The 24,373-nt window shown below is 38.1% G+C and overlaps 1 protein-coding gene across 1 annotated transcript in view; it reads right to left on the bottom strand.

Annotated features, from left to right (window-relative positions):
• The window catches only part of SHC3 (SHC adaptor protein 3), a 71,690-nt gene extending 51,910 nt beyond the window's left edge, over positions 1-19,780 (bottom strand). Inside the window, exon 1 of the mRNA XM_009936690.2 lies at positions 18,973-19,780. Within this exon, the coding sequence (XP_009934992.1) occupies positions 18,973-19,512 (540 nt within the window). The 5' untranslated portion in view covers positions 19,513-19,780. The remainder of the gene's footprint in view (positions 1-18,972) is intronic.
• Positions 19,781-24,373: the final 4,593 nt, after the last annotated feature.

Raw genomic sequence — 24,373 nt, 5'->3', positions numbered from 1 at the left:
CTCTTTTACATACACTTCTCCCTGAGTACTTAAAGCACCCAGGACAACATTTTCATGCTCCGATGCAGGAAGTGAAGCCATTAACTCTATTTTTTAAGTATCTCAGAGGGTGATTTGATTTGCTTGGCTATGAAGTTCGTTAAACATCAGTTGAGATAATCAGCTGAAGTCAGTTAAGTTATGCCAATACACAGCAATGAAAGATGTTTTCCTGTACTCTTTTTGTGCCATTTTACTTTAGTTCTAGGATGCTTTTACAGATTAATTTTCCAAAATATTTATTTCATGTGAAACACTTTTATAATTAAGTATACTGTAAATGGTATAACTATTCAAAGGTATCCTGGTGATTTTTTGCTACTGAAATGCTTAGTTTTCATTATCTCATCAACGTGTTCATTTAGACCACTCAATACTAAAACACTCTTGGATTGCACTTGTTCCTTCACTTATCTATGTTTGCCATGAATCTAAGGCAAAGTAATTGTAGAATTTTGAGAACTAGGTCCAATATTTTAGAAGTAAACTCTAGAAGGTAGTTTGACAAGTACATGCAGGCGTGCAAATAAATACACAAACACATGTGCACACAAGCCACTGTCAAAATAAACGCACAAATAATTAGACAAATACCCATAAACATACTTAGAAGGCGTGCATTTAGACTCCTTTGAGTCATACTGCCTGATCTGCATTAACAAAAGTGGAGACAAAACCAGACTGAAGGAAGGTCAGATGGAAAAGTTATCCTCTACTTGTTTTATGTATAGCACAGAGACAGCTAAACACAACAGAGTAAGGCTTGCAGTATTCCTGACTGATCAAGGCAAAGACGGCAACTGATTTTCTGGGATAAAAGATGTGAACACTTAATCACCACGGCATGTTCTCAAGTAACAAAATTACTATAAAAACTGACATTCAAAAGGTCCAAAGGCCAACTACAGGGACATATAACTCACCTACTGCTATGCTTCAATTATTCCCCAAGACCAACATTGCTCTCTAAAAATATCCATTTGAAGTACATCCTGACAAGGATCCACAGAAAGGAGACATACAACCAAGATAGCAAGTAAATAAATTATTCATTTATTTCAACAAATAAATATCCTGATTAAAAAGAAATGCTGTCTTTTGCTTTAGGCATTCCATGAAACATTTAAAATATAGTTATAAAACAGTCTACTTCTAAAAAAGCTCCTCTTCACCCAGCACTTAATGTATATTCTAACCAATCAGCTCAGTGCACTGCGATATTTATGAGCACCCACTAACATCCTCCCTCTCATTGCTCAGGAAACAAATACACCGAGATGCAGCCCACCTTAAAGTAGGAAGATTTGGGACTACCAGTTCCAAGCTCTCTCAGATAATGTTCTGCTTTCTGTCTACTTTCTGATATTTGAATGAGTTTGTATACCTTCATTGAATGGTACTATGCCCTGAGGAAAAAGTCTTTCATATGAATGAATACCTTCCCAGTCAGAGGTTTTAGATTCATAACTAGTACTTTACATGCTAAACAGCACCTTGCATGAAGCTGATGTAAATCCAAAAGCAGAGTGACACATACTCCTGGGACCATACCTCTATCGCTGCATTAGGTTCCAAAATCCTTACTTGCTACAATTTTTCCAGATAAATGTGACAGAAGGCCATATATCCCAGGTTTCTACTTTATCTCATTGGTGATGTTTTTTTTTCCATATTCCCTAAAGTATCTCTGGCTTCTCTATGATGCAGTCAGAAAATTCTTGTTCAACAATTAAAATTTTTTACTGCACCCTGTGTAAGAAAAGGTATTGAGTTCTCCTAACATTGGTCAGAAACAGTTCAAGACATGAGTGCTGAGTGCATTCATGTGCTTGGAGCAAAGAGAAAAGGCAGACAAGGTTAGTCACTGTCAGCAATGTCCTTTGCCCCACAAACATGGACCAACCTTGTTCAGTGTTCTCTAACAAGCTCATTCAAAACACCAAGTTACTGGAAGAAATCTTCCATTATTTGACTCAGAAGCTAGTAGTAACAACAGTAACAAATATTTTTATAAAAATGTAGCAAGATGTAGCCCCATACAGCACTGGAGCAGTCCAACCTCGGAGTGACAAACGCTTGAACGCTTGCTTGAATGCTTGCATGGCATACGCATGTCTAACAGCAGACAAATATCTGCCCAGAACATGGGTAGCATGAAGATCTGCCCATCGCCGACTCTCAAACAAAGTAAGGACTCCAAATGTCCAAGTCTGAACTACTGGAGTATCATTAGCTCACCAAACCTGCATGGGTTTTCTTAGTAAATTAAGGCAGACTGGTTTTAATCTGTGTAACCAGATGACCATCATCAAACCTGAGTGGTTCACAACACTGAAGATTGTGCCTGCAACACACAGAGCCTTGTGCAAGTTATGTAAGAGATAACATAGTTACATCAGCAAACAGACACGCACTTGCGTTGTTAGCCAAAAATTAGTCGCTGCCTTCAAATATCGATGTATCTGAAATCTGCACTGACATTGCGTAGCTGCTGCTAATAGCCTGGGGGCTCAAAAAATAGACTCAGATTCCCAGGGATCTGGGTGGTGTATGTAGACCTAATCATTGAAAACAGAAATCTCTGAAACATAAGATACCCTGTAATAAGCCGGTGAATTCACTGCAAGTTTCTCATCCACAGGCTTAGGCTGTGCTTCTACTTGGCAAGTATGAAAAAGTGAGCATCTTTTACTTGCCACATCCGCTCCTCACGTGTATCTTAAGTTGTGTCCCTACATTTTCATGATTCCGTGATGGGGGCAGTGATTGTTTGTTTGTCTGTTTCTGTGGGGTTTTCTATTTTGCATTTTATTCTTATTAGCCGAAGACCTAGCCCAGAATTAAAGTCTGCCATGCAAGTAAATGAACAGTTAGTATGAATTGACTAGTGCTAGTTAATTCCAGTTAAGAGCTCACTTATTTAAAGAAAGATTTTATTTCAATTTCAGATTATGTTGCTTCTGTTGCTGCATGCATTTATTTATGCATCAAATGACAGTTTCTTCTAATTTCAAACATCATCATTAACAGCCAAAGGGGCTTGTGAAATGAGCATTAACAGTTCAACTATGTTGCGCAATACTTACAGCTTACTTTCTAGTCTGCTATCTACCCTAGATCATATTAAAATTTAAGCCTAGATACACCCTAAAAAGCAGGGCATAACACAAAAATAGTAACAACCCAGGACTTGTTTTCAAGGTAGTAAGTTTGTCCAGATGTAACCAAGGACACAGTCAGGATTTTTAATATCCATATTGATGCACGAAAACTAGAAGAAAAAAAAACACAAAAGCAACCCAAGTCATATCAAGAGACTGCAGGATTGATAATTACAAGTATCTTACAAAGTAAGTTTTTTCTCTTTAGTAAATTAATGTAAAACTGTAAACTTGAATCCTTTTGCTATCATATTAGCTCAATTTCCCAGCTTAACTGAATTTACAATACCCACTCTCTAAACCACTGAAGTGGAAAACAAATTATAAAAAAAAAAAACAAGGAATCACAGAAGGTGATCCCTTTAATAAAATAAACTAACTAAAAGAAAAATAATAATAGTAAGTGCCACAATGCTTCCTAATTTTTTAAATTGTACTTTAACTGAACTTTTATTACCTTGAATACCTTACTAATTTGACTGAGATATGCACCACAAATTATTTAACTCAGTTAATCAGCAGGAAAAGATCACAAAAAGAGAAGATAACTTCTCACAACACACATTTGCTTCTTTACTTCATAAGGACCTCATAGAGTAGTTATATGTTTTTGATTAAACTACATAGTATCCTGTAGCAGTAAATTTATTAATTTTGTGAAGACAGTGAAATCTTAGAAGCATTACAAATTCATGAAAACACTAAACTTTTATGTTGAGAGAAAAAGTGAGAAAAATACATTTTTCTGAAATACTTCAGGCACATCTGGCAATACAAAATCCTTCCTAGTTCGTAAAATAACCCTCTGATTGGTAGTTGCCAATCTGCCACATACTTCATGGTAGCCATCACAGAATCACAGAATCACAGAATCACAGAATAGTAGGGGTTGGAAGGGACCTCTGTGGGTCATCTAGTCCAACCCTCCTGCCGAAGCAGGGTCACCTACAGCAGGCTGCACAGGACCTTGTCCAGGCGGGTCTTGAATATCTCCAGAGAAGGAGACTCCACAACCTCCCTGGGCAGCCTGTTCCAGTGCTCTGTCTCCCTCAGAGGGAAGAAGTTCTTCCTCATGTTCAGACGGAACTTCCTGTGCCTCAGTTTGTGCCCATTGCCCCTTGTCCGCTAACAGAGGCAGTAAGAAGTCATTGACAAAAATCTGACTGAAGAAATACAGTAATAATACAGTCCTTGCTGTTTTTTTAAGATAAACTGGGTACAGAGTTATGCCTACAATTTGAAATACACAATTATCCTTTCAGTTACCCATAAGAAAATCCCTTACCCTATAGTAAACAACTTCCACAGAAGGCTGTAGAGGTATTTGCACATGGCAGGAGGGCCTTTGCTTCTACATCTTCAAGAAGAAAGGTAACTGCTTAGCATTTTTGCAGACAAATCTTCTATCCTTACTCATGCAGCCTATACAAGACGGACTCTAAGCCTCCATGCTAATTGTTTCGCACCCATTGAATTTGGCATAGTGTGCACACCCCTGTACCCGACTAGCTCACCACATTTGTGTGGGAGGCAGAGAAGGTCTGGAGGCATGGCTCTGCACCCAGGTAGACGTGGGAATCCTTTTTCCAGTATGAAACAGTGGCTCCTCATCCTGATCACAACAAATAGCCCAGACATAGAAAACTGAGCTTCCTGAGTTCTTCTTCCCCTAGATTCTCCCATTAGCAAAGAAAAATGAAAAGGAAAGAAGGAAAGGAAAGAAGGAGAGTTTGATAAATAACAGTGGGGATGCATTGCACGTTACCCACAAACCAAGCAAGCTTCCTCAGGGGCTGTCCTCCTAAGCACGGTTACCTTTAACTGCCGTCATTTGCTAATAATCCTTAGTCTTTAACAACTGCTAGTATTGACCAGTATTTACAGTGTTCACATAATTTTGTATAAAATTTTGTTTCCAACAGTAATGATATAAAACATGATGAGTTTATACAGCAGCTTGAAAAGCACAAATCCTCTCACCAGTTACCAGAAAGATTTTCAAACCTTTTCAAAACAGGTAAATTGTTCATTTAGTCAGGCTAAATACGGAGGCAGCCTATGCTCTGAATTCACGTTGAATAAAAAGATTGCTTTAGAAGGAGGGGTACTCTGAAGACATCTCTAAATGGCAAAGACTGAAGCTGTCATGCATATTCCATCAGTACAGCAGACAAGAGGTAGGATATGAGCTGACGTCATGAGCAGTTATGAGGACTGAACACTGTGGGAAGCTCCTAAGGCTCAGTTTACACTTGAAATCTTTTAAATATAAAGTTACTGCATTCATACTGAAAAAGAGTATTTATAAAGGGACTTTATACATATGATGCTAGTCATTGACCTAGAATTGTGGCTCACCTACCCAGCTGGGACACAGATCTTGGTGGGATCTCGGTAAATCATCCTGGACTCTGTGGTCAGCTAGCCCACTGGAGCACAGGAGCTACTTCTGAAGCCAAACTAGAACAAAAGGTAGCGGTACAGGGAGGTACTTCTCTGTCACCAAAAAGTCAGCATTTGTTGAAGATGTGTACTCTAATGTGCCATAAACTTTTTTCTTTCGTTTTTATTTTAACCTTAACAGCTGCCTAGTAGTAAGAGGGTGTTTGCCAAACCTCGGGCAAACCTTTCCCTGGTCAGTGGAGAACCGCTGTACGTTGTCCTGCCATTGCCATGGCAAACATCCCATCCAAGCTCTGGCACCACAGAGTCTGTGGGACACCGTTTCTCGGCAGGAGTTGCCAGTAACACAAAGCACTCGTGAGGCAGAAGAAGCAGCCTTTGGCAAACACAGGATACCATCAACTGAGCAGATAGCAGAGCAGTGGGAAGAAGGTCTCGCGTGCACAAAACTGTTCAGATTTATGTCAGCGCACCTAGATATTTTAAGCAGAAGGATGGAATGGAAGATTAGTTCTGTGACATTTCTAATGCAGGGTGAGTTACAATATTAGAAAAACCTGTGGGCAGAAGCGAGACTGGATATTTAGAGAGAAATAAATTTCTGTGAGCAGTAGTCACAGAGCTTTAAGTCAGCTGCTAGAGATTTCAGTTTTGCTGGTAGCTTGGGATATGAATATTTGCTTTTACGCTCTGCTTAGCTTATCAAGTAACACAATAGTGAGATCTTACCTAACATGAGTGTTATTCTTGCAGCCATGCCATAATCTGCTGCCCTTCCCTCCCCATGGGCCAGGACACATCTCCAGTACTACTTGAAGATTCAGATGTCTGAGGGTGCCTGATGACTGTGCTCTACCAGCGTACGCTGACAGACCCACTCTGTATCTCTGCCCCGTGCTTCCCCAGTATCTGCACAATGACACACCTGCTCGGGGGAACCAGCAATCCTGCATGAAAGAAACACTGGCAGCCTTGTTCTGAATGAGAAAAAGGCCCTATATTTGGACATTGTCAGAATCTAACACCAAAAACGTGTCATAAACATATGCTGCCATGAAAAACAGGAAGGCAGTCTTCTGTGCCTTCATAGTGGTGCAGTTGGTCATTTTTATACCAGTGAGTAAACGTATAGAGCTTTATAGTGAATCAATATTTCCCCCAAAGGTTTTTTCATCATTAAAGAATGCACATTCTAATCCAGACAGAAAATTCTAAGTAAAGATTGATTGAATGGAAATGGAACGGAAAATCTAAAAACAAGTCTTCTTCAGGGTTCAACTACAAATAAGCCTCATCCCTTTGGCTGTAAATTTATCATCACAAATTGCTCCACGAGACAAGTAAACCAACAGAGCTTCTGAACTAGTACAAATGATGATGGATATGACTGTCAATAGGTTTGCATTTCGCTTGAAAATAAGTGGTTCGCTTCTTCAATAACGGGTGCGAGGAGAACACAGTTGTCCCAAGAATGCCTCCAATTTTGGCCAACATCTCGCTCTTTCCTATTTCCTCTTGTACAATAACTGGCTTCTGTACTATGAAAATATTGTAAATATCCCTCTTTAAGCAGACTTTAGCAATTCTTAACTGGTGAGTGTTAGCCTACTCTTTCAATTAACTGCCTTACCCTATTTCAACACAAGGCTCAGGTGCGCACAACTGTAATCATAAAGGGGTTTAGGAAGCAAACACATTTTGTGCATGAGATCAGTACCTCCCAGAAATTACTTCTATGATTTACATACTTTAATTTGTTAATTAATACATTATTTTTAGTATAATTCAATGCTATTTTGGCAACTTATGATGTTTACAATGTATTGCCTCTCTATTTTGTTCTTTGAACTAAATGCTTTGATTTTCAATAACAGGAATGCTGCTAGAATTATGCTATTAAACGATTTTGGTAAAAGAGGTAACCTTCATAGGCTCTTGTTTTAATTATCATACTAGAGTTATAAAACCTTTTCTTAAGAGGCTGCAGGGAAATAAGAATTTCTCTGTATATCTGTGTCTTGATATATTTTGATTCACTGCACCAAACAGAAATTGTTTGTTTATCATCCAGAGTACAAAATAATAAAATGAAAGGTCACATTTTAAAATTTTCACTGCATGACTGTGAGTCACTGCATATTTGTTAGACATCTAGCTTTAACCATGTAAATCCTTTTAAAGTGAATTTGCTGAAGATTTTCATACTTTCAGTCGTAAGTAAAGTGAGACTGACTTCCAGAAGGATTCTGGAATCAACTATAGAACAAAGTGCCTAGCATAGATTAATTAATACTGAAAGCCTATGAAACTTTTTATCTAAATAAATTCATCCTGAGTCTAACCCACTGCCAGCAGAAAAATCAGCTTCTAAATAAAGGAAGGCAACTATATTGTTCTATTTTACACATCTTTCTTGCATTGGGTTGTTTAAATTATAAAAAGAATCAATCCACTTTAACATGGCAAAAAATAACTTCGATATATCTACTTTTACTTATATATACCTGCATGTATATTTTTTATATGTACACAGACCTTGAAATCCTATATATTGATTTCAAGCATGCATGAATATACAGTGCCACTATTATTAAGAATGCTTATCAAGAATCCTCAAGACTAAAAAACCACTAATTTTTAATTATTTCTGAAATGCAGTATAAAAATATTTATAATTATTTTAAAGTTTTTGTGGGCAGCTGTATATATCTTAATAAATTGACAAATATGATTATATAGAAAAAGATGTCACAATTTGCCAAGACTCTGAAAAAGCTGGAAATATGTTATTCCTTTTTCTCCCACAAAGGTAAGTCCTTCTTCAGTAGCAGGGATTCATGAAAACAAAGGGGCCTTGGAGAAGATATGAACACCTGTTGAATGCCTCCAAATCTTGTTGATGATGAGGCACAGAGATAGCACAGCATTTGCAAAAGAAACTACACTCAATGTGCCACTGGTATCAGGACAGAAGGACAAGAGGTAGAATAATACTAAGCAATACTTTCCATGTCTGTTAACACATCTCTGAAGCATGATGAAGATTTTATATGACTAAATATTATCAGTTGCTGCGGAAAGGACATACTTGAAGAAAAGCTGTGCAACAACGTGCAGTATTTTCACCATATTTCAGAGTATAGTTCTCCTCTGTTGATACAATATATTTTCACTTGATTTTACTACAATAAACTGGATTTTTTCTACTCTTCCTGTATCAAAGTTGCAGAAAGGAGTAGCTGGAGGAATCTCCACACAGCATGAGAATATGTGGCATCTTGCTAGTAAGAAAACAACTAAAAAGTCTATCCCGTAAACTTCCATGGGAAAAAAAGAATCCATTCTATTTGGGATAAGTCTACAATTCTCACTAGATATTAATAGTGGTTTTACATTTGTCCCTGTGAAAGCATTCTGGCAGAATTGCACAATCAAATCATATGGTAATGATTCAGTACCCCTCAAAAAAAAAAAGGCCAAGGATTCAGCTAGGGGAAGAAAAATATATTTTATGTTCTCTTGAAAAGCAATTTCTTAAGTCAACTCTAAGGTCTCATTTCTTGCTAGTAAGGCGAAATATGCCACTGGGAAGCAAATTTTAGTTCTGACAAGTTTCTAATCTCCATATTAAATAGGGTTGAAAACAACACATTTTCAAAGAAAATACCTTTTTCTTATTTCTTACTCGCATGTGGATAAAATGAGATTGCCAATATCACCCTCAAATACGCTTATGCAGTACAGATGCTAAATGGACCAGGCTTTCACAAGATTCCACAAAAATCACGTATCAGTAGTTTTGCATGTGCAATATTTCTTACATTCTTATTTTACAGATGTGTGTTTTTTCATGCAAAAGCTCAGAAATGCTACAACCAGAAGTGCACACATTGGACAATGATTTAATCTACTATTGTAAATGCAAACACATTCTGCATTACGTTTCAATTTTTGCATGTACCAAAAGTTTTCTTTAAAAAAGGCTACATCTAAAAAAAAACTTTAGTTCTATAATTTTCAAGTTTAATTTCAAAAATATATAATGCAGGGTGAATGCAATTACTGCAGTGTGATATTAATCAGTGTCAACCACTTAGAGTATGCAGTGCTGTATCACAGATTGTTTCATTTTCACAGTTGTATATTTAATTCATTGAATGCTTTCCAGACTCTTTTGCTTGCTACCTTGAGTATCCACTAAGATATATTTCCCTTTAAAGCAGCATGCAGATTAGTTCTAGCAGCTTATGTTCTGCATCAGAATTCCTTTAACACAAACATACAAAAGTTTCTGCAGCCAAAACATTATGCTTCAATAGCTGAAAATCATAATTAGACATTCGAAACTGTAAATATGGACACTGTAAATATATCTAGTTATTAAAGAATTTCTATTACCTCAGTCATTAAGTAGAACTGCTTGATGAGGAGTATTATTAAAGCACAGACGCAGAAGATGAAAAATCTACCAGGTGCTTTTCCACTATGCTGAATATAAACCTATGCTAAGTATCCAAAATGCTATATGGCTGTGCTTTCAAAATTGTTCATTTGGAGGTGTGGTTTAGGAAGGACTTGTCACTGCTAAAACTGAAAATCCAAAACATGGAGGCAGAGTGAGTTCTTTTTTGTATCAGTGCTGCCTGTACCTCTGGTCTTCATCACAGAAGTTCAGCAGTTAAAACACATCCTCTTCCTGAATCTTCACCAGTCTTTAACTTTAAGCCATAGTTACTTGTGTTCACTGTAAGAGTGCCCAAAATATGACCTCCAATGTGTAGAACAGCGGATTAAGCGAGAGACATCACGGGTTGGATTTAAAGCATGAAAAAAAATCTGTACAAGTTCTTCTTGCAGCATGAAGGTCTTGAAGAATCCCAGAAGAGCAGCTCTGGGGGACTGGGGGCACCATCAGGCCCTCATGGCCCCAACCAGCCTCGCCTGGGACCCCACCACCCCTGCCCAAAAGCCCCCAGGTCAGCACCAGCTCAGGATGGGCACCTGCAGCTCCAAGCTTGTGTCCCCACACCAAGCAGCTCAGCTCTTCCAGCTCCTTGGCAGAAACAAATATAATGCAAGAGAGGATTCATATAATGTTGTTGTTTACTTAGTGCTCTCTGCTTATTTCATGACTACAAAATTCATTTACAAAAGGTTCAAAATGGCAGAAAGATACATCTTCAATAATCAGTATTTTAAGTTTTCTCTTCCAGAATGGGCCTGCTTAACGTGCAGGCTGTTTTTCCAGTGTAACTACTGCTGTAACAAATGATCGGTTACAGAACAGTCTCAAATCCAAGGGTAATCTACACTATATAAATAACAGTATTTTAAGTAGTCTCGATCTTGTTTCAACTTGAAAAGTCTGCTGCACCTAATTGTACAGGCTGTGCTTCAATTTTACTTCTTCAGATGTCTCTCACATAACTTATTACTCTTTCTGCCTATCATTGAGCAACCCGAGTTGCAATTCATAAAGCTGATCTAAAAAATACATTCATAAATATCGCTCGCTTCAAGCTCACAACACATATCAGACTAAGTCTCTAACATGAACAAAACCTGTCTTGTATCTCACTGTATCCAGAATTCTGATCCTGCAAAATATCCATATACCATGTGAACTTTTAGCTTATAAACAATGTATTGTTTTTTACAAAACATTTTTAGGTATGCAGTTCATAGGGAATCTTCTATTCTTCCTGCCTGCTGTGGTATGCACTGTGTGCTGGGTGACCTTCTTTGACAACTATTACAAGCGCATCACAGAAGACCATGATTCAAAGGCAGCATCTGCTGACCTGGGCAAAGTTGTCTTTCTGTCCCTCCAAAATTTCTGCTCTAATTTCTGTCCAAAATGTGCTCAGTTTGCAAACCAAAAAGACATTTCCTAATTTGCCTATTCTGGCTACCCAGCTAGAGACCTTTTACAGCAGCAGACACTCTGGCAACTTTACAGAGCAGTTGGAAGGGCATGGCACTTAGGTGGTATGTAAGTCTCACTTCTGCCAGTAAGTTCTTGGACACCCTCAAGCAAATGAATTAAATCCTCTACATCTTTATTTCCTCCTCAGTAAAATCAAAAACTTGACATTTTGCGTTAAATAGTACTTTGTATTAAAACTTGCAAACAAACATCACTTTGTAGAGCACAAACATCTATTAACGATGAGTGTTCCATAGAAGCCAGGTATTATCATCATTAGTAGTAGTACTAGTAGTAGTATTAATCCTACAGTAAAGCAGGATTCACTGCCTTCTTAACGCTGAAGTGCTGTAAGAGAAACAGGTTCAACGGATCTGTCAGCACAGCTTGATTGCAAACCAGGCCCTTGTACAGCTGATTAATTCTGAAGATTTTTATCATGCCTGAGTGTTGTTAACAGTCATCTAGGAACAGGACCATACTGGGGACTGTCTTCATAGGTTCTGTCTCTGACCCAGGAAAAGGCTTTGGGTAGATTCAAAACACTTGGCTGATATGTTTTTAGAGTTTATCGTGGTGTTTGCAGCACAGCTTCACACTTAATTATTTGCTTTCAGAAGGAGACTGCACAGTTTACCTGCCTGGCCTTTTCTCCTCATTCCTGCTCAGACTTCAGAAAAAAGTAAGCAAAAACTGTAGCATCTAAACTCAACATGTGGCGACAAAACTTGGCCTCTATATTCAGCAGCAAAGGCGGTGTTTCTGAAGCATTGTAATTTCTTAGGATGTTATGGGTACTTTTAAAATGTCCTGTGGTTAATTAAAGCAGCTTGTCTGTAAGAAAAGAGACAATTCTGTTTCTGGTAATTACTTCATCACGCAGGTACGCAGTGACAAATGTCAGTCAGGATGCTGGAGTCCAGTGAGACATGCACTCCCTTGTATAATTCCTGTGCTAGTAAGAGCCAAAAATGGGAATAAATGTATGTTAGTACAACAACATACCCAGAAGGATGGAAATGGTGGTGAGCAAGTTAAGATAATATCTTAAGATAAAATATCTCTCTTTCAGTCTTGTCCTTACTATTTTGGTCAACGTCTGTCTCTAATTTCAGGATTTGTTCTGAGATAACAAAAAAAGACAATAATTTCTGTATCAGCAGATACAATGTGATGGTACTGTGGAATAAAGGCCTAGAGAGCTTTTTCTGTTTACTTCACATTATTTACTTTGTGTCTCCCTATACCCAGTTTATTTTTACCTTTTATCTTTTTGCTTGCCATTGCTGTCTAATTTCAAAGGGTTTTTTTTTACTCTTTCAGCTTTTAGTTGTGACTTGGATTGTCTGATGGACCTTTCAGGACTGAAATCTTTCCTGGCCCTACGAAAAACTTATTTGAAAAATCTAGGGGAATATCTATCACTTATTAAACAGACATTCCAGATTACTCTTATTAAATTGTGCCCAATCCCCCTCTGAAAACAAGTGATGACTGGGAATGTTTTTGCACCGAGTCCCATCATTATTCCCATCACAACTCAAATGGACAGGCTCTGCCTCAGACCTGCCTGGAGCAGCCAAAGGTAGAGATGCATTGCATTTTGTAAAAAAAATATGGAGAATCAAATGAAATACGAATATTGCATGACTGTGTAGAACTGCAGAGAAGGAACACTGAACCCTTCTTCCTCTACAACTATGGAATTTGTTTCATTGCTTAGGGGAGTAAATCACCCTAAAAGAGTGTCAGTAGCTGGGAAGGCTGGTTGTCTCTGGCACTATTCCAGGGCAGATCTGTACTGTTCCCATCGCAAACAACAAGAAAATTTAATATTGATACTTCATGCATTCACTTCAACTTTCTACTATAAAACAAAGCTAGTCTTCAGCACAAGTATAGCTGGTGTGTTAATGGAGACAAGGTTCCTCAATGGGCTAGCCCAAAAAGGAGTGCCCTGTCTTTGGGACAAAGGAGTGCCTTGTCTCCAGCAGCAAAGAAAGGTATCAGTTTTCCCTGAAGATCTTGGTTCATCTGTGTGTTTTCTATATGTTTGTAGTGGCAGATATTTACCTTGGGCACATGTTCTTCTCACTGTAACCATTAGTTCAAGGCAAGTAAAGAAATCAACAATCAAATTTACATGGAAAAACACAGAAGGAATTCTGGCTAAATGCAATTTTACCTCCTAAACAACCAGCTAAATTCATTTGTGGATTTTAAAACTGTAAATAACTATCAGGACTGTATAATTCTTGCTTTAAACAAATACAATTCTGACTTTAACTATTCAAACCAACATTAACAGTGCCCAAATCGTGTCACTCACGAAATAGCCCTAGATGTGGAAAACATGCCAAAGCTTCCAAGGCATTCTGCAAACACTCCAAATGTACGGCACACCAGACATTCACATTGAGAGTTGAATCCTTCAGCACCAAAATCATTACATGCTTTGCTTTCTATGAAAGGTGTGCAAATGTACAGTAATAGTACGTGATTCATGTAATTAGAATAATATTATAAGACTCTACTGTATGATTTTTGCTCATAGGATCTGATTTAATTTCCGTTATAAAAGTTCTTTTGCTATCAGTGGGCTGCACAACAGACCCACAGTGCTTCAGATCCATGGAGCTCAAAAAAGAGGTTTTCGACAAAGGAACAGGCATCAGTATCATTCTTTCATAGCCCAAATAACAGTGAAAGAAAATGCAAAGAATACTAACTGATTGGAAAGGGATATGGCTTACTAGGAGGGACTAATTGCCAAAACTAGTGCTGTCTTTGTCACTTACTTCTCTCTCCCCTAACATGCATGCATGCAGCTTTAAAATCCATGGTGATAAGCCAGTTTCGTAAGTCTTTGAGCTCTGGCTAACAGCATTTGGGTAGCTGGGTTGAGGAAAGCAGACTCTGAACTAAAAGATCAGTATTCAGCCCTGTTATCACCATACGGCTGAAACACACAACCCACTTCTTAAACATGTAAACCTCCTTACAAACAGGATGCTTTGGGACTGTGTTCCTTATTATTAGAATCACATGCACAAAATCCTACTGAGTATGTTTTTATTCAGGCCATGTCAAACTATCAGTGGCTAACCATTAACGCTACTGCAACTTGACTGATAGAAGCAGAATTTAAATCTGATTAAAGAAACCAACAAAACAAACAAAAAACCTTGCACAAATTTTTCTATAACAAAGGAAGATAAATTTAGCATAAACCAAAAAGAGCAACTAAAATGTCTTGTTGTAATGTTAGTATTCTTTTTTTTTTTTAAGCAAGTAGATTCTAAATTTGACTTTACGTCTATTTAAAGGAGGAAGAATGAAGCAAGAAACCCTCCTCTTATTTTCTGACAGGCTATTCTGGATACCTTTCAGACAGACGGGCAAAGCCATGAAGCATTGGTATCTTGCTCCAACTTTAAACCATCAGGGAAATCAATTCTTGTTAGCACAGAAAAGGAAAATAGGAAAAACATTCTTCTAAAGAGCCCTGAAGTCTTGTAGGGGAAGGCCACGTATGTTGCAGGTTCCACCATATTAGCTCCATTTAAGGCTGTGCTTCACAGTCTGGGTTAGCCGCTAAAGAGAAAAGTAATTTTGTAAATTCTGTGTCTACTTGCAGAGATCTGCTAAAATCACAGCTGCCCTGCATATACGCTGAAGGGAATACTATAGTACAGAATAAAAGGATGCAATAAGAGCATGCAACACAGCAATTCTGTTCATCCTTCACTTTCAGCATAGAGGAGTAGCCTCAGTTATTTCGGTGAGAATATTCGCGTAAACAGTGTCATACAGAAACGTTTGCAGAACTGAAGCCTTTACTTGGTGATGTGTTTGAACAGCTTCACAAAAGATCTCTATTTTCCTCATCAGATGTAAATCACTGTTATCTCCTCCCAAAACACGAAAGTGTTTAAATGTTAAAGAAATAATTGTAGTGAGGATTATATTCTTTACATATTTTTCCATAATATTAATGATTTAATATGCTTTTCACTGAAATATTTGCCTGGCTTGTGGTGCTTCTTTTAGATGAAGTCCTTTTTCTTTCCTGTCTCTCAGATACTGTCCTTGTATCTGCTTTTTAACACTAGATTTACCCAGGTCTGCTCTATACCACTGTCCTGGTTTCACAGTTCATTAGGTCTTCCTGTATATAGGGTTATAAAATTATGCTATAATATTTGGGTTTATTATGCTATAACATTTTGGGTTTGTTCAGTTTTGAACTAAGAAAGAGTATTTTAAGCTCATCAACACTTGTTACAAAACCCAACCATGACTTACCTAAAGACAGACATACATTTGCCTCTTGACTGTTGATTGTGCTCTTAGTTAAATGTAACAAACCCCAAAATGTCTATGGCATTACCCAGTTAAACTCAGCAGTAGACATTTATCATTCGAAACAAACAGTTCTCATTGAAACTTGTAACTCCTGTTACATTAAATAGTTTTACTTTTTTTATTATATGTATTTGGTTTTTTGACAACATGAACATTTAGAATCACTCCCTATAGTAATCAGTCCCTCTGTGGGGAAAACACTGAGCTCTTCAATGTCTTCCATCATAGCAAACTATTTCTTTTTTTTTTTTCATTAATCCACAATTTGTCAAATCATTCAGCAGTAGTGTTAATTAAAATATCAGTACCTCACCGCTTTATGTCCTTTAATATTGTCTAATTTGTTACAACAATATTTTTTTGGTTTGGGGAAATTTTTCCCATTAACATAATATAAAGAAATGCAACATGAAATCCACAGGGAGAAAAAAAAATACAGGAAGTGCCAGTATTTTTATGGCTGAAAATAATTCCAGTGCAGCAGACCATGAAGATCAGAACACTGTTCCTGTTTACCATAATCTTACACCCCTTTTTAAGCACTAGGGTTACACTGCCCATTGAAAAAATGGGTAGTAAGCGAAAATGTGGGGACAGCAGTATAGTTACAGATTTGTCATATATTGCGCATAGGAACTTTGTGTCTCTTGCTTCAGAAGATTTCAATGTGAGTTACCAAACTGCCCAGTAGTTACAATTTACCTTGTCCCATACGTAATTTTCATGGTTTGAATGTGAACTAATGAGAAAATAGTAACCCAGTGCACATTTACACACAAAATGAAAAAAGCTTTGCTGGTTAACAACAAATCTAATTTTTGTCTCATTTAACTAATGGCATGTGGAATTTTCTGCGAGGCATATGGTACTAATTAAACATGGTACAAGTCCCCCAGACAGTCAATATAGCCATGAGGTATCCAAGGAATGTTTCCCTTCAGTGTACATTATCTATGTATTGATTTGATGGTCTGAATGCATAAAAGCCCTGGGAACTAAAAATGTTTAATGATGTGGGGACTGCATTTCTATTCTTATCTATATGAATGCTGCAGTTGCTGAGGAATATTCTGAGATACTTAATGAACAGGCAAATTATGAACTAACCAGGACTGGTTTATTTTCATTCATTCATTAACCAGTGATTTTGATATTCATTTTTAACCTTTGTTTTTGCATTTACAGCACTGTTCTGTGACTATATGCCAGAGAGCATGAAGTTAAAGATATCACACTATTTTTTTAATGAAATCAATAATCTAGGTTCCCTACCTTTTAATGACATTAACACCTAAAATATAAGTTGTAAGGTGCTAATGATTTATTTTGAAAATTCTAATATACATAATGTGTATAAGTACACTTTCATGTAGTTGACACCAGCCGCGCTAATTGAAATATTTGTTCTACTATCAGTGTTAGATATGGATTAATTATTAACTTTAAATGTAAGTCCACTTGTATATAATTTTAGTTCTCTTTTCAATTCAAGGATATCAGCTTCCTCTAGCATACAGAAGGTCAACCACTGATAAAATTAAGAGAATGAATTCTGTGTTTGTTCTGCTTCATAATGATTACTTCAGGTAAAACAAACAGCAGCAGTGAATTCTCACAGTCATTATGTGCCTACTTACAAAATCCTAAGCAAAATCAAAAAATAAAATAGCTGAGTTCCCTGAGCTAATGGGAAGATGGTGAGTGGCCTTCTGTTAACCAGAATATTTCCATGCAAAACAATGATGGGGTCTCAACACCGCTATTTCTAGCATCAGTGAGTTATTTTTGTGGAGACACTTCTCGAACACTATCAGAGCAGCAGTTTGTGTTCTGAGAGGTAGCACTGACTCTTTTGTAATTCCAGTAAATTTCAGAGTAGCAAAAAAGACAGCACAATTTCAATATTGCTCTGAATTGGCCAACTTACTCCGTCTACCATCACTTGCAAAATCTACCATCACTACTAACACAATAAAACGAAAACTGCTTCCTAGTGCTCCAACTGTTATGTATGCACTCTGCTTTTCATAATGAGACTTGAGAAAAACCAGTGATAGTTAAGCAACAAGGCTGTTGCTCAGTTTTAAAGCATCCTGATAAAAAGTCACACTGTGACTTCTATAGCCAAAAGAAGACGAGATTAAAAATAGACCTGTAATCTCATTAATAGTCTGCTACAAAACAGTTTAACACTGGAGATACAAAAGCCACCCAGCAAATAAAACGTGGTGACTGAAGAACAAGTTCTGGGCAATTATGTTATTTTTACACACTTTCTGCACAATGTGCTGCAAGGTGTAACCAGAATCTTACCTGACTACAAAAACATTGCACATACCCTTCTCTCAAAGGCTCTAATTTAACAGGTCATTTCAAAATACTTTCAAAGCATATGGAAATATTACCCTGTAAACTTAGGATTCTCTGCTCTTAAGGTGCTGTATCAATGAACCGAAAACAGCAACAACATTTAAGGTGGCTGAATTCTCATTATGCAAAACAAGCTGCATTTTCCTGCTCTACTCACAATAGTATTTCTATTTGTAGAACATGATAAGAATTGCGCTCTCTGCCTTACTGCTCTAAGATTTCAAATATAATTTCACTTTAAAAACACACATGTCCTTAGAGGTATTTTCAAACTGAAATATAATGCAAGATTAACAGTTCTTCACACATCAAGGAGTCTTTTTCTCCTCCTGTATATTGCACCAGACATATTGAAAGCCTATGTATCCAAGATACATACAGTATGTTAGATAACACTGAAAACCTAAATTCAGAAGAAGGAAAACAACCCAAAACAAAAAGTAAAAAAACCAGCTTTTATCTTAGGAACAGTATTCTTACACAGCTGTAGAACATTATCTGACAAAGAATCTATTTGCAGGTTTGCTCTAATTTAACGAATTAACACAGCTTCCCAACCCATGCTCTCCTGCATTTACATACCATGCATTATGCACAAAAAAAAAGGAATATACAAATAAAGATTCTTTCAGCCTGTCTAGCCTGTCATCAAAGCCAGCAGAGAATTTTTCATTGATAAAAACAGAGAATGGAAGAAATCAGACCAACCTTCACAATGTACGTCACACCAGGTCCCAGGATCTTCTCACTCGAGTGCAGCCATCCTCGAGAGGGTTTATTGACAAAGCTGCTACTTTGATTCCAGTCTTCACCTCCCGGGTGCATTTCCTCTGACCGTGTTTTTTTCCCCATACTCATCTTGCTCACGTCCTGCTGAGAACACGAAGTGGCAGAGACAAGGTTACATGTGTTGTCTGAAGCCCCTGCTGCTGAGCTAGAAGCACTCGAGCTTCCCTGCAACTTGGAGACAGCAAGCTCCTTTACTGCAGAGGAGAGGTTTTTGATACCCAAAAGGCTGCCCGTGTGGGAGAGTTTCAAGTGGGACACTTTATGGATGAGGGTACACAGGGTGGTGGGTCCATCTTCTTGGTCCTTGCGGAGAACTTCTGGCGAGGCAAGGTACGAAGGTGCTGTTGAAGTCGTAGCAACTGCTGAGACCTTGCTGTTCATGGACAAATTGTGAATAAGATCATCAACAGATGTCACCGAATCATTCCTGAAGCGGTTATACTTGGTACGTTGAAGCATGCCCTTCTATCTAGTTTCCTGCATATGTTCTGGCAAATCTGATGCCAACGCAGGAGATGCCTGTGCTAACATAGCAGGCGATTCATAACAACATGGATGGATAACAAGATTTTGGGGTAAAAAAAAGAAAAGAGTATAAGGAAGAACAAAAAAAAAATATATTTTAAAGAAATTTCTTATGGTTCCCCGTTAAGGTTGGGTGAAGTAACAGTTTTCTATGACAGAGATCCCAGTCCTGCTTAGAGCTGCCAACTCGCTCACAGCAAAAGCATGACTCACACAAATGAGAAGGACCCTTTTCAACAAAAGGCTCAGTGAACACTGCAAATCACTTCCTGTAGCAAAAAAAAAAAAAAAAAAAAAAGAAAAAAAACCCATCCACCCACTTACAGCACACTAGCACCAATCAATTCTCAAATTTCCTTTTCCTATCTTCTCAAACATATATTTCCTTCCAACCTTTAATTCCTCCCTCCCCCCCCCCCTTTTGGTACCAAAGGCAATTACCTTTAAAACTGAATTAACAGCCTTTATGAAACACCACATTTTTTTTCTTCTGTATAAATGTTTTTCCACCTCACTTATTTGTGAATCTGCAAAGAAGCCACAATTAGATAGCAAATATCTGGATAATATTTACACATACGTACCCCCCCTTCCCCCCACCCCCTCCAGCAGAACACAGACATCTTAAAGGTTTTCATGAAGCCTTTAAGCACACTAGTATTTTTAAAAAAAGACAAAACTAAAGAATATACACATTTTCTTCCACAAAAGCTGTCTAACAGATTTTACAAGTGCCTTTGTGTCAATGTTGTCTCTCACGGAAACTGTTACATACAATTTTTGATAGAGAAAGAAATCCTTCTCCCCTGTTACTCCACAACAACCTTGTATTTTAATGTAGGAATTACATAAAGTACCTATGTGTGACGAAAACTATTTTTCTGATGTCCAACAACAGGCTTAACAGACGTTTTTTCTTCCACCACTGATATTGACTCCGAAGAAAAACATGAAGAGGATCTTCAATTCACTGGAATGTTTGGTTTCATTCTGAAAAACTGAAAAAATCTAAAAGAATATTGAAAAGTCCAGGTAGCAACAAACTGACATCCTGCAGTGAAGAAAAAAAAAAAATGCACCAGGTCTTATTAAGCATAAATGTCAGCCATAAATACTTGATCTGAGAAGTAGCAAAACATGCAGAAAACAGATATTTCATTTCTCCTACATTTTTTTGAAAAATACAAAATGTGCGCAGCGCTGTGATACATTAGCCATATGGCTCTTTTCTATAAATTGATCTTCTTTGCAAAACATCTTTTGGGTGTAGGACAATCCACTGCATTATAAACAAATTCAGATGAGAGAAGTTGCATAGTGCAAAGTTATTTTTCAAACAAATGACTAACTGCAGTACAATTTAAAGGAAAAATCCTATGGAATTCCTTCCCTCTCCTATGACTAAAGGTTGTAGCATACAAAGTGCAAATACAGTGAAACAGCCAGCTCAAATGCAGGTATTTAATTAGTATATTCACGACACATTAAATTAAGTCAGCACCTCTTATCCCAGCAGTGATGAGTAATGGCCATGTCCTAGCCAGTGTAAAAGCAGGTTTCTAGTGATCTGCGGAATAGCCTCTCATCACCACACTGCGAACCTGCTACAGCATCCACACAGCATTCACTCCTCTCTTCATCCTCCTAGCATAGCAACAGCAAATACACACAGCATAGCCTATTTTTACGTGTCTCTACTGCTCAGAAAACCCTATTGCTCCCAAACGGCTCTCTTCATTAGAAGCGGCTAGCGAAACTGCAAAATGTGAATGAGATTCTGTGCGTGTGAATGAAAGGGCTGGCTAGCATCCCCACATTTCTGTGAATGAAGCGAGGCCTCGCAGCCTCTGCCAGGCAATCCCTTGGGTGCTCACCAGCCCAGCCAATACCAGCCGGCTCCGATGACTCATTCAGCAAAGCCTTGCTAAATAGTGGAAGAGCCCATTTCAAGCACAGGCGGCACCTTTTTTGCAGCAACACCAGAAAGCGAAGCCAGCATCTGAGTGGACGAGGGTGGGTCGTGAAGCCCCCCTGAAAGAGGGGGTGTTGCCGGAGAAATGCATGGGGTGTCCGCAGGGGTGCCAGGTGAGGAAAAACGGGGAATCAGACCTGGGTTTCTCCCCGGCGTGTTCATTCTGCCGGTTCATTTACATCCAGGATGGCAACATGAATGTGCACATTTCGCCTGATGTTCGATTGCTCTCTCTGTGCACCAGCAGATTCACAGATTTTACAGGTTTGCCTTCAGAGACCCCTGATGCAAAAAAACCAACCAACCAAAAAAAAAAACCAAACCACAACACCTGCTTGAAAAAAAAACGTATATACTTATCTACCCTATTAGCAGAGCATATATTTAAAAACACTATGATCATCAACCCACTGAAAGAGAGGCAGAGGGAAAGCTAGAGGATAAAACCTTCCCAGAGCACCAGCAGAAGGACTAATTTCTGACACTGCTTCACAGGACACAGAAATGCTACCAAGTCATCTGATGGATGTAGAGCTTTCCTGGAAATCTGATATTAGATGTTGCAGAGAAGTAGTAGCCACTGAATTACCCAGTGCTTGAAATCTGGTGGTCATTTCAGTGTCTAAGTGGGAACCGGTCTCCTTTACAAGTCTGGCCCTGAATTGGAAGAACTGAACTTTTTAAAACCTTGCCTTTTATAGTTCTTGGGACTACAAAAGGTAGATGATTTTTCCCTGACAGGCAGCAGGTTCAAATCCAACTCCAGGAAATAATGAGTGAAATTAGGAGACCCTGTAATAGGCATAAACCGCAATTAAAATTCAGATATAGTTGATTCTACCTATTGCCAGAGGATTATAATGTCTTTGGCATTTCCAACAACATGCCTGTAGCTTGCACAGTGACTATACCACACTAGCATGGTACTACTCCTACAAGCTTGGTACTACTATTATCATAGCACTATTGACAGCAAGACATTCAAACCGTCATTTCTCTTCAGTCTCTGCATCTGCACCTATGCTGCATCAGCTAGTAAAGTGGATCCAAGTTGAAAATGAGCCTTTTTCTTTTCTTTTTGCAGGGGTATGAGCCAGATAACTGCCACCACAAGTAACAAATGGCTGTGGAACAATGAGTTCATTGTTGACTCAGTAATGAAACGGCAGATGGAAAGCTCAGTGTTGATAAATGCAAAATAATATATAATCCTAGCAATACATACACAGTGATGGGGCGTACCCTGCCTCAGACAAAGTACAGCATTTCTTATGAAATACTGGTAATTTTGATATCTCTGACCTTTCCCTCTTTTTTAGATTTTTTTTCTGTGTTGTTTTTTCAGTGCTGTTTTCTCATGGATCCTCCTCTCGCCCTGACAGAGTCTGTGTCTCATATGTCTGTTACTCCTTTTCTCCCTCCAAGTGGCTCTCAGGGGCTCATCCTTAGCTGTCACCTTTTTTTCCTTCTGTGTCTTAACTACCTCTGCAACCTGTATTTCAGAAGTAAGTAAGTTTTATTAACAGCAAAGGGCAGGGAAAACATAAGACACTGGGGGGCAAGATTAGAGGGAGGAAAGGGGAAAAACTACATTTTGGTTTCCATTGTTAGAATGAGTTTAAAAGGATTTAAATTGCTGCAGACGCAAAGGTCGGAGGCATTGCCAATACACAAGCTAAGCCAGGTAAGATGGTGCGATCACTATAATGACAAAGTGCAGGCAATACAACTGCTACATTCCATGACCTGTGTTAAGAAACTCTCCCACATGCAAAAAAGGTGACTTTCACTGACCCATATTTAGAGAAATATTAATCATGTAATCAGAATCAGCAAAAAGACCTAGGTCCAGTAACGCACTGTGATTGAATATGTACTCTATACAAACAAGTGCTAGAAATGGTTAAAATTCTGCTGAAAGACCATTTGCATTTCAACAACTTCTGCCCAGTGTCAGTAAAATTGCTTTTGGACTAAACTGAATCTTAAACAAATGAGCATGAGACAGACACTGACCTTGGGAAAAAATCCAAACTGAATTTGGGTTAGCTAAGTTATAAGAAACAGTGAATACATTAGGCAAAATTAAACATAGATGTTGCTATGAGTTTTAATTGCAGCACACATAAAGTAGCCAGAGGGCCACCATAGCTGACATTCCTCTTTATAATAAGCCCTAAACAATTAAAGTTACTATGATGCAGCATTAAGCCATCAGCCATAGGATCACATTGTAATATGTTGGACACAAGGGTTAATGCTCTGCTTTAGTAAGTTGTCTTGCAGAATCTTTAATATCACAAATGGTCGATTCCTCACATAAAAAGATAGCATTTCAACAGTACCAAGGTTTCTAATATCCTGTGGGGACATTTCTTCTCTTGATCAGTTAATTGAGAAGGGAAAATACCAGCTTTCTTTGCACGAATCAGCCTAACCTAGATTTATTTATGTGAGACAACCTTCAATGATGTAGTTACAGACAAGCAAAACAGCATCAAGACAAGCTAAAAAGCATTATGAGCTAATATTCTTAAGAAGGTATGTAGCTATTTTAATAAAAAATATTTCTAAATAATTTTGGTTTACCTATTCTGTTTGCACATACTTAATACATCATATTCTGTCTTCCTCTGTGTCTCTGATGTACCTGCACACAGACATCAGTTACATGCTGCTGTGATTTCAAGGGAGACTCATCACATAGCTGACAGAAATACTGAAAGGCACTGAAGTTTCCATCAGTGTCATTAAAAAGAGCCATGACTAGATACCTCTACTTCTAAACATTTTGCAGGAAAAAAACCTAGGCTCACACCACTT

Source organism: Opisthocomus hoazin, chromosome Z (assembly GCF_030867145.1).
Source record: "Opisthocomus hoazin isolate bOpiHoa1 chromosome Z, bOpiHoa1.hap1, whole genome shotgun sequence".
Classification (NCBI taxonomy): domain Eukaryota; kingdom Metazoa; phylum Chordata; class Aves; order Opisthocomiformes; family Opisthocomidae; genus Opisthocomus; species Opisthocomus hoazin.
The sequence above is the reverse complement of the archived record's forward strand: the minus strand, read 5'-3'. Positions and strand labels throughout refer to the sequence as shown.